Raw genomic sequence first — 11,459 nt, 5'->3', positions numbered from 1 at the left:
AGACTGCACACTATTAATCCACTTAAACACAATTTATGGGGACTAAACATCGACTGTCCATCGACATAAAATTACTCCAAGCGTCCTTATAGCGTCTTGAGCAGACTAAATTAGCCAAACTGGACTTACTAATTGAGGAGGAGTAAAAGTACTGTGTGACTGGATTGACTGCTCGTTGAGCAGAGATAAATAAGCAGGCTATAAACTGGATGAGAACACCAATAACTATAATTATAAATTACCAACATTATTTAAGATGAGGTTACTGATGCGGGGTTACATGACTTTTTAACGTAATTTCTCCTCGTAGGCTCTCGCTTTGTGCGTTTCACGGCGGAACGTCCGGCTGTATGCATTAGTGGGTGCAGAGGCAAACTTTTGTCTCATATTTATTTTATTTTTTTTAGTTTCTCATCGGACTCTACCAGAATGTTAATATACAGTCGGTCTCAGGAATTGGGAATATGTGTCACACCATTTTAGCTTTCAAAGAGACATCAACAATAAGCCTTTTCGTTTTTTCTACTTAAGTGCAAGTAAAATACGAAGTAAATTAAAATCAAGGATTCAACTTGAGACTTGTCTTGCAACCCGACCAGGTCATTTATGTTCAGGCGTTCCCCCCCCCCTCAAGTATTTAAGTCACAAAATAGTATACTGCCATCTGCTGGGCAGCAGCGGTATAGTAAAAACATCATCTGCTGAAGTGATTCAGCGTATCGAACGTTCTCACAAAGCTTTTGTGCACCTATCAAGAATGCGTTCAAAGTCCTCCCCATTTGTAACTTTTATTTGAAAGCTACGAAAAAATGACAAGAATTCATGCAACATCTTTCTCAATGGTCAAATGCATTAAGATGTTTACGGTGGTTGGAAAATATGTTATGACAGTGTTCACATCTTTGGAGGTTTCCACCAGAGAACGACGTGAAAATCGTCGCTCAAATAAAAGTCAAACAATGGCAAGGTTACTTTAAAGGGCTCGGACGCAAAACAAGTTGCCTTCCGCAGGCAAAAAAAAAAGAAAGGCAAGATTCAGGTTACACCACACGTGACCCCAGCAACTGCACTTGCATTGTGGGACTTGTAGTCCAAAAGCGCATAGTGAGCGGCGCGGCAGCAAGCTACCAAACTACAAATTCCACAAGCGCTCGGACAAAGACGAAAGCTGTCACGCTTGCGCTGCTTTTTGTTATTCTTTCTGGGGGTCTGGTCGTGCCGTGGAGCAACCAAGTCAAAGCAGAGGGACGCGCGCGGTTATCTGGGCTCACGGTGCGTCTTACGGCATCGAACGAGCCACATTGACAAGTGGAGGCGGTTAAAGGTGAGGACGGTGTGCAAATAAAAGAGACGGCGCAGACGCGCTTTGGTGCCCATGGTGATTGTTATTGTCACGCGAGCGGAATTCAAATAAGATAACCAAGATCCATGACGAGCCGCAGTATTCGTGTGAAATGCGCTTTTGAGCGCTGTTTGGAGTCGCAGACAGCTTCTTCAAAGTTGAGCGCACTCTTGCTGGGCCTCGAGCCTGCCTCCATCCTGCGTCTCCTGTGTCACGTGAACGCTTGCAAGCAGGCTGCAAGTGGACATCTGTCACGTTGTCCACGCTATTTGTGTCATTTGGTGTCTCAACCGTGGGAACTTCCTTCAATCCCTATTTGCTATGTTTCAAGATACGATTTGCAATGTGTCTAGAAAAAGAAGGAAAGACAAACATGGTGACTCCTTTTAAAGTCCATGTGGAAGTTCTAACAAGCAGGATGGGAAAACCCGGGGCAACGTGGAGGGCGGACTTACAGCAGCTGGCACGTGCTGAAGGCCCGACCCCACGCAGACACCTTGCGGCGTTCGTGTTGTGCCGACCAAAATAGCTCGCCCGCCGACCAATATGTCAAACGGCCACCGAGCTTTTAAGTTGTGCTGTCTGTCCTTGATGTGAAAGTGAATGCCGCCGCCTTCTTCTCATGCCGCCTTCCTTCCTGTGCAAACACAGTGCCTTTGTGTTACGTTGCCATGGAAACGGAAGCAGCGGTGGAGTTCCGAAATGTGGCCCGCAGTTATTTCCCTCAAAGCAGAGTGGACTGCCATTACACGCTCAGCGCAGGCCACACCTGGACCAGCGGCGACTGGGTCGGCCTCTTCAAGGTACCGAGCACACGCCGCCGCGACGCTTTTGTCTAAATACGCCGCCGCAAACTCTTCTTTTGTCCGCAGGCGGGCTGGCCGTCAACGAAGGACTACCAGACGTTTGTTTGGGCACCGGCGCCCGCCGACTGTCAAGAGCTAACAGAGGTCAACTGTTGCGTTCAATTCCAGGGTACTTGTTTCCTTCTCCATCCAATTCCGCAGACTGTTTGAAAAGTGCCGCCAACAGGTAGAAGCCGGAATGGACGGAGCCATTTTTTCTTGACAAGGGAGTCGCTCCGATTTCTTCTCCAATGACTATCACCCGATTATTTCTTTAATCCAAACTCTAATCGGATCAAAGAAATGTGAACGTAGCCACGATTGCCATTTTAGACTTTTATTGCTTATGAGAAAAATACGTGTTGAACTTAGATGAGAAAGTGATCAGGTCAAACTGATATAATACTCTCAGAGGGGTTGAATGCCCTTCATGAGGCAAGATGGTGAATGATGGGAGGGGCCAAGAGAAGTGAGCGATGGGAGGGGCCAAGATGAGCATGATTGAGTGTGAAGGGCACAGGTACGGCAGATGAGGCACTCACCTCTGCAGCAAAATTCAACTTATTGCTTTTGTCACTCTTCACTCAAAGACTCGCGAAACGACAAGGAATTGTGTATGCGTGTTAAATTGTTTTTTTAATCCGTGCCCAAAAAGTGACCTTTGTTGCTGCATTGAATTATAATAGAGCTCATAAACTTTGGTGGGCTGACCCTTTGTTGGCCGAATTTGCATAAATTATTCCCCGTTAATGTGATACGGAATTATATTGGTTGATCTTACTTTACGGGTCCGGACGTAGGCACTTCGGCAGGCGGGAGTGCGGGCGCATCGGGAAAGAAATTCCATTCTATAAAAAGAGAAGCAATGATAACTAGAGTAAAATATAGGAAAATAGGGTGAGCCTGAAATCAAGACAAATGTGCCATTCCTGTCAGTTTGCTAAACGCACATGCATACGATTCATCCATGAACCTACCGTGCATTCAATCGAGGAGGATCTCCCCGCTGTGACGTCACTTTCCTTGCTTCAGTAGCAACCACACGCTATTTAGCATCTCTTACTAGCTTTCTGTCAGTTTAAACGGTTCTTCGTCATATTTCACACCGACAAAGAATGCAAATGAGGAAAGGTGATACGAAGGAACCATCAAAAGAAGGTGGTGAGAATGTTTGTTCAATTTAGACCACTTTCCAAGTCGGGCTGCAACCGAGTTTGACACACCTGCACGAATAAACTCGTCTTTTGCTCCCAGTGGTCTAAACCGGTATTGCTCCCATTAAATTGGAAGAGTTTTGTGTGTGCGCATGCGTGTTAAACGCCATAGGTAACTTTTTTTATAAAATCAGTTTTTTTGGGCGATTTCAAAGCGATCAGTAAATAGTCGTCTCAGTAAGCCACATGCACCAATAAAGTTTAATCAAAAAGCTGCATCTATAAATTATATCGTCACAACAATAACAATGCTCATTTTGATCGTTAAGAAACTCTTTTTTTATCGTTCCTCATAATCAGTAAATTCAAACTTTATTAATACTGCACTTTTTATAGATGTGTTTCAAAGTCCTTTACAAGTTCAAATTATAAATAAAGAGACTGCCACTCAAAATTTCACATCTTGAGTTGAAAATGTTTTCATATTATAGATTTTCTAGTCCATACCAACTGATTGATAAACTAACATGTTTGTTTTGTTTTTTCTAGCATCTTACCTTCCTAGACCAAGTGGCCAAGAGTATGAATTTGTGTATGTCGCTGCAAATGGTGAAGATTACTTCCGGAGCTCAAGATTCACATTTTGCACCCCCAAACCCCTGGACGACCTGGTGACCCTTGAGGAGGAACCCCACGGGGAAGGAGACAGCACAGACATTCTGCTGGTCGTACCTCGGGCCGAACTACTGAAGGTAGCAAACGAGCGCTGCGGATCCGAGCGGCCCATCCGACGGCTGATATTCTTTACTTTGTCTCGACAGCGCCAACTGCGGGAATGTTTGCGAGAGCAGGCTGAGCTTCTGCGGATGCAAGAGCAAGCCAAGGAGCAAAAGGAGAAAGAGAGACGAGACTTCAACCGAGAGAGGCTCGCCTGGAGTAGACTTCGCGGAGAGCTCCATTCCGACATCAGCGGGCTGCAGGACGAACTGAGGAGAAGCCAGGAGAAGATTGAAGAGCTGGAGGGATGGCAGAAGGTAGTCACGGATAAAATCTTTACATTGAGATCTTTACCTTGGGCCACAAAACACACGATCGTCTTTGTAGCCGCATCCAAACAACACGCGACTCGAGTTGAATCGTTGGTGTCGAGATACGTGGGATGGCCCGACGATGTTGCCTTTGTTCCCTCAGGAGGAAACGGCTTTGGGGGAATGTCTCGCACAAGAAAAAAGAGCTTTAGTAGAAGGGAGAGAGGCCAACAGGTTGCAAATTGAACAACTGCAGGAGGACATCAAAACGCTGACGCAGAGAGCTCTGCAAGGAGAGACGGAGTTGGAAAGGTGAGTCGCTCTTCGCAAAAAAAAAAATCTCTGTACGACATCCCCTTCAATGTGTGCAGGATAAAGGAAAGCGCTAAGAGGACAGCAGAAGAAGAGGAGACGGACAGGCAGATACTGCAGGTGCCTTCTCCTACCATTGCTCCATTTTGTCTTTTTGGCTCTTCTCATGTTGCTCCGCATTTAGAGCATGCTGGAACAGACACAGGGCGACCTTCGAAGTTTGTCCAAGGAGTTTCGGGAGCTGAGGACCTCCCTGGCCCAGAGAGACACCAGCGCGCTGCAACTCCAGAACACCATCAGCAGCCTCAGCCAGAAACTGTCCGCGGCTCACAGGAAAGAGGTACGCCCAAAACAAAATGCTCACAGCGCACGACAAATAGAGACGAGGCAGTTATTGTTTGGTCCAGGCGCTGAACGAGGCAACGCTGAAGGAGATGAGGAGCCTGCAGGAACGTTTGGATGCGAGCGAGCGCGCCGCCGACGTCCTGAAGAACGATCTGAGCTCAACGGCCGGCCAAAGAGATCGCGGGCAGACCGAAGTGCATCAGGCCCGCCTTCAAGCTGCCCAGCTTACCTTGCAGCTAGCCGATTGCAGTCTGGCTCTGAGAGAAGGCCGAGCACAATGGGCTCAGGAAAAGCAAAGTCTGCAGCGCAAAGCTGAGGTACAGCACAATGGAGCTTGCGCTCGCTCGTGGTGTTTCGAGTTATGACCTGTTTGTCGCCCCGGCAGAAGGCACGCGAGGATCTGGAGAACCTTACAGCCGAGATGCATACGATTGAGGAAAAGCTCCAGGAGGAGAGGACCGAGCGAGTGAAGCTGGAGGTGGAGCTCGGGAGAGAAAAGGATTGCAACAGGGTGAGAAAGACGGATGATACCAAAACAAATTTGCACAGCTCAGATTTTCTGCCCTGACCCATTCCGTCTTGTTGACGCAGGTCCAAGTAAGCGAACTGCGCAGGGAGCTCCAGGAGCTGAAGTCCAGCCTGAGGGTGAAGGAGAAGGAGCACCTGCGTTTGGAGACAAAAGTAACAAGTGGCCACAGTTGTTGAATATCCTTAATGCCGCGTTTATGTTCTCTTTGTAATCAGCTGATAAGCCCCAGAGGCCACTTAATGGTTGGTATGGATTAACAAATAAATAGCCGTTGTCCCTTCTTCAGACGTTAAACTGCTACTTCATTCAACTGCACTCATTATCAGCTTTAAATTTAAGTCCGGCTAACACCTTTGCATCACTCTCAAGTCTCAGCGAGTGATAGATTATCGCCGGGCTATTCATAAAGCAATCGAGCGTTCAATTGGGGCGATAGCATAACGCCGTTCTTGCTAATGTCTCACTTGTTGGGCATCTTTGCGCCGTCGTTGTTGTCTTTTTAGCCGTTATTGTGCAATATAAAAGCTTTACGGCGTACTATAAATCAGGGCGCCGCTGTTAAAACGCCTGCAGAGTTTTGTCGTTAGCTAAGCGCGATCGCTTCGGCCAATGCGTTTCAAAACACCCGTCCGGTTTATGTAAACGCTCTTGGCGTGCCACCGCGGCGGCCGGCGTCAAATAAATCCCTCTGACGGAATGGCGTTTGACGTCCGCTAGTAGTTGTAAAGCGCGTGTTTACATAACGGCAACGGCGGCGTATTGTGTGGCGCGGGCGAGCGAGCGCGCATGTGCGTCCGCTTTATGTGTCAGACATCTGGGGGTTACGAGAGCAGCGGCGAGCGAAGCCGTGATTATGGAAGGCCCGCCGCCCCGCCGTGTGCAATGATGGCTGTATTTCCCACCGCAGGACTTGATGGACTACAGCTGTCAGTTGGAGCAAAAAATGGGAACGGCAGCCGGCGCCAAGCGGAGCGCCGCTTCCACAGGTGAATGAAGCCACATTAATCTGCCCAACACCCCGCAGATGGGAACACTAAAAGTGTTCACTTTCATTCAACGGCAACACTAAATAGCCTTCGCAATGGCTTGACGCGAGCGGCGCTCTGCCCGTCGTCTAGGCGGCGCCTCGTCGGACGACCAGTGGGCCTCGCGGCCTTCGGGTCTGACCGGACCTCCGGGGACCCCGGTCGCGAGCGTCATCAGCCAGCAGCCGGCGCCCCTCTCCTCACCTCACGAGCCGGGAGACTCCTCCGGCCCGGTGAGACCCGAAAGCCGAGCGGCTCGGTTATGTGCCGTCGTGAAAACGGCATATGCCGCCGCACCTGTTAACACACATCAACCCGATGTGCCGCTTACTTTGTTCATAACTCTTTGTGTCCGTGGAAGAGGAAGAACCCGGTTGCACAGGAGGAACAGAGCAGCGTGCGGATCACGCGGACACAGTCTAAGGTGAAACACACAAGCAGATATCAAATCAATCATTAAAATATCCAAACAAATAAACAAATTTGACACCGATTTCAGAAGTGGAAGCGCACTTAGTAAAATATGTATACTTTAGTCTTCAAAAATAGGGGCATGAATAAACTAAAGCTACTTGCTATCAGAAAAAAAAAAATGTGTCGTTTGTCGCTGCTCGGCACGAATGACAATAACTCAAGCACGTGCGCGGCCGAAAGTTGAAATGTCCTATTTTGCCTTTAGGCCGAGGCAGTAAATTTTGTGCGCGGAGCAAGACAACAAGCGCCTCACGGGAAGCTACACTCCAGAATAGAATGGAGATTTATCGTCATCATTGCACAGCAGTCACAAACACTTTGAGCAGCTCTTGATTTAGCAGTATAAATCTAAAAAGGTATTTCATATACGTACACACAAGTCGGCACGGGACCATTAGAGATTCCGTGGTTGTTTACCGGGGCTTTAAAAAGTCAAGGCTTCAATTCCCGCCAAAACTGTCAGTAGTAATGAGCTTTTTTTTTTTTTTTTTAACTTGCTGCAACGATTCGTCTCTGCCGCTAATGACAAAAGGGCAGCCCGTTTTTTTATCAGAGAGCGGAGGGATGAGCAGTGCCAGAACTTGTCAAATAGAAAGCGAAAAGTGTCAGGGGAACCCGGCGAGAACATCTCAACCTTTCCCGGTTGCCGAGGTCAGACGACAAAGGGAGCGCAATTGAAGCTTTGGAGTGACGACGTTTCCGTTTGCATTATTGACGCCATATTAAAATGAACATTTCTTTTGAACAAGCCTACAAATTTGCCCCCTGTCACGCTGGCTGATTTAAACATGAGCAATGCATCACACTTTATGAGCCCGCCGCTTGATTTGTGTGTACAAGCTCACTCGGCAAAGTAATTAGTGAACCCAGCCAGCGGGAAGACGCAGCCGAGTAAAAAGTAACATATTTCTCCTTGAAATATAGCCTAGCAAAAGGATAAAGAATCCCAAAATGGTGGAATTAAGTGCCTCCACTAAATTGTACCTCACACATCTGGCCTCAACGCCCTAAAAAAAAAAAAAAAAAAAAAGCGACTTTTCCAATGGATTCCAAGCTCACTAATGCACACAGACAAAACGGCGGCAATTATTTATGGTGACAGGGTGAGTATGGCCGCAAGATGAAAGTTTTGAATATGTGCTCGTAAAAGAAGTTGAGGCTTGGGGGGGCGACAGAGGGAGGGAGGGCCAAGATGGGAGGACAAGGGGACAGATAAGTTGACAGCAGGCCGTAGCAATGATTTACCTGCGGGGGTGTCGCGCCGTCACGGGCCAATTTTCAGCATCATTAAAGCCCGCCCGCCCGCGCTCGCTCGCTCTGCCTCTCAGGCACTCCCTCCATCCGTCCGTCCGTCTAACCTTTTGCAACCACACTCTGCTCACTTTTTGTACACTCTCCCCCCCCCCCCCCTTTCCCATCAGTGAACACGTCGCTATGGTAACCAGCGGTGGACATCCCTCACGTGAGAAGCAGCAGCAGCAGCAGCAGCAGCAGCCCTTCCATTATTTTTCCACAGACTCAATGGTGATATGCAATCTTGTTTTTTTTTTAGGGGGGGGGGGGCGTTTATGATGGGGGGGGCTTAAGACCCGGGTGGACAGAGCGGGCGTTTAGGCTCCGTTTGGCAGGTTGTAGCCCAACGCCTGGGCTTGAATCATCGCTACGTGGAGAGCTTTACGGCGGATGTTATGTCGTTTTTATGACATTTGTGATTAGGAGTCATGACAGGCGGCGTAATTATGATGTTTTGTGCGGGGCCGCTCCCCGCTGAAAATCATGGCAACGCTCCCTCGCAAGCATTAAATTCTCCCCATCGCTGCTTTGAATGCCAGTCGCGACGGCATAAAGCATTCATACGGCATGGCGCTCAAATGATTTGGCAGGGGAGGCGTGACGTTATATCGCGCCCAACGTTTGAAAATGCACGCCGTTAAAAAAAAGAAGATGTTTTTGCAATCAAACGCTCGTTGAACAGATTAAAGTTGACGGCAACTTTGTATGAATAACTTTTAACGCCATCGGTCTGGAACTTCATTCGCATTCACACGGCTCGAAATTTGCACCTGAATAATTCAAGAGCGCTCTTATGAAAGAAAATCTTTCTCATCACGTGCTGTCAGCATGTTCCCCCGAGGCCCGTGGCAAGATAGTGCCTAGTAAAAAATCTTTTTGTCATAAAGTGCTGCAATTAAGCTGAACTTGGACCGAGGAAAAAGGGAGCCGACAAAAAAACAAAAAGAACGGGACGGGACGTTCAGACCAATTCAGCCCTCAGTCAACAGAATATAGCCAAATGCCCCCCCCCGAACACATGTTGATCTTAATCCTCCCACGTTGCGTGCTGTGTCCACGTTTTTTTTCCTATAAGATTTTTTTTTTTATGCAGATATTTTGCAGTGTTTGGTTTTATTGTAAGGCAAGAAATAGCACAGGATTCATAATGTGCGAAAGAAATGGATTTTAATGTTTAATCATCTTGGGTGGGATTATTGAAAAGGGAGCAGCCGCTTTAGTGGGCCAATTTCTCACTGTCGTTTCGCTTTGAAAAGCACACGGCAGTTTTTTTTTTGGGGGGGGGGGGGGTTACGACAGGAGGTCGTCGCACAGCAATTACTCCGATTTGCTTTGGAATTGTGTTCATCCCGCCATGTATGTGGCCATGTAAGAGGTTTGGGATTCTTGTCTAATAAAAATCGATATATCTCTAAATGGGCCTGATGCGTCTTATTCTGAATATTTGGGACCTGACGCCAGCCACATTTCACTGGCAATTACCGCTGCCATTTTGTTTTCCACATTCCCTTCTGGCTGCAAACATGCAAGGTGTGCGAAGGTCCCCCCCACCCGGGGCCGACCTCCTGCTCCTCCTCATCGTCACCTTCATCCTCACGCCTCGCTGCTCCACTTGACGGTCGCCTCCTCTTTTTTTTTTTTGAATTTTTTTTTTCCCCAAGCGCACTCCCTCAGTCTTGAGTGCGGGGTGACGATAGCTAATTATAAAATCAATGATGCCGGGCTGCCTAGTTTACAGCCCCCTCTAAAACCTTAACTGGGAAATCACTGTGGGATTGATGACTCCCTCACTCTTTATCTCTTTTAATTAGAAATGTAAAAGATATGAAAGAGCCAGAGGCCAGAACACATCTCGGAGTTTTTTTATGATCCCGCCTCCTCCTGCCCAAATCACCTCTTCCCTCTACCTGGGCCTTGTTTATTTCCTCAGCCTTCCTTCATTTTCCTCCCTGCTGGCACACCCTCCCTCCATCGTCGCCCGCCGCTTCTCCATCACTTGTTCCATTACCCTTTCTTTAAGATGGCCCACGCTCACGCGCTTACGCGCACGCACGGAGGAAGGCGTTAAATTTATGGTCTTTGCACTTGAGAGCGTTGCTCACCTTCCCCTCACCTCTCCTCTCCTCTCTCGTCTCTTTTCCCTTGACTGAGCCGCAACCCCGGCCGGGCGCGTTTGTAACAAATGAGGAGCACGTCTCGTCTGCCGAGCGGCAGCTGTAAAACCAGGTGGCGTCACGCGGAACGACCCCGACGCGGCCGACATCCCGTATGACTCGCGTGTCTCGGGGTCGCTCTGCGTCTTGGTATCGCGGCGGGGGCTTTATTGGGGTCAAAGGTCATCTGACATTCCTCTGGCAATATTTAGCTTCATCGGTCAGACTTGACTAATGTCACTCGCGTTTGCTTTTGTCGTGTTCCAGGCGAGCCCAAATTGGGAGGCCTGTCAAAACAAACAAAACGCATCCGTTGCGTCTCCCCAAACATCATTTTTCAGAAAAACAAAAACAGCACGAGAGGTGATAGGCTAACGTTAGCATTGACAGCTGGCCATTGGCGACAATAACAAATCCATGAGGTCGGTGACTCACCAGTAGAATCCATTGTCAGGAAATATTAAAGGGACAACATTTGGACAACGGATGTTTGCTATCCAAATTCATTTAAGCACGACAATGCTAACGCAAGCGTGCCAAACAGATTTTTGAATCTCGGCTCAGGCCTTCCGTGTTTGCTGGCGGGGAATTTTCCCCACATTCCCCAAAAATGCGTGTTAGCTTCATTCATTGTATGTCTGTCTATATGTGGCCTTTGATTGGCTGGCGACCAGTCCAGGGTCTCACCCCGCCGCCTCTCGCTGGGACAAGCCACCCGCCGCTTCCTAATCGTGAGCTTATCGGTGGCCAAAACCTCAGTCCAAACGACATTTGAATGCTCTTTGCCCTTCACAATCCTTTTGTTCCCCACTTCTACTTCACAGATAATCAAGTACGGCCAGGTCTGTGTGTGCATGCCTCTTTTAAAGCCCCCCTCCCCACCACCACCACCCAGTCGTCCTCCGCCTCCCTCTGGTTACCGTGGCAACCCCCTTCCAGGGGCTTGGTATATGAGGCCA

The 11,459-nt window shown here is 48.4% G+C and overlaps 1 protein-coding gene across 3 annotated transcripts; it reads left to right on the top strand.

The window, feature by feature from the left end:
• Nucleotides 1–1,172: 1,172 nt before the first annotated feature.
• Nucleotides 1,173–9,763, top strand: calcoco1a (calcium binding and coiled-coil domain 1a). Of its 3 annotated transcripts, XM_037280271.1 has the most exons (15): nt 1,173–1,324; nt 1,994–2,145; nt 2,215–2,317; nt 3,891–4,093; nt 4,163–4,375; nt 4,533–4,681; nt 4,741–4,801; nt 4,866–5,021; nt 5,089–5,343; nt 5,412–5,537; nt 5,618–5,707; nt 6,463–6,541; nt 6,674–6,813; nt 6,942–7,004; nt 8,476–9,763. In XM_037280271.1, the coding sequence occupies exons 2-15, from the start codon at nt 2,014–2,016 to the stop codon at nt 8,476–8,478; spliced, it is 1,773 nt and encodes a 590-aa protein (XP_037136166.1). In that variant the 5' UTR covers nt 1,173–1,324; nt 1,994–2,013; the 3' UTR covers nt 8,479–9,763. The 3 variants fall into 3 exon arrangements, with proteins under 3 accessions (XP_037136166.1, XP_037136177.1, XP_037136186.1); XM_037280282.1 differs by lacking the exons at nt 6,942–7,004; nt 8,476–9,763 and having other exon boundaries at nt 6,629–6,762; XM_037280291.1 differs by lacking the exons at nt 6,674–6,813; nt 6,942–7,004; nt 8,476–9,763 and having other exon boundaries at nt 5,618–5,703.
• The last annotated feature ends 1,696 nt before the right edge of the window (nt 9,764–11,459 follow it).

The sequence above is a fragment of the Syngnathus acus genome, chromosome 2 (assembly GCF_901709675.1).
Source record: "Syngnathus acus chromosome 2, fSynAcu1.2, whole genome shotgun sequence".
NCBI classification, from domain to species: Eukaryota; Metazoa; Chordata; class Actinopteri; order Syngnathiformes; family Syngnathidae; genus Syngnathus; species Syngnathus acus.
Note: the sequence above shows the minus strand (reverse complement) of the source record. Positions and strands in the feature narration are given on the sequence as shown.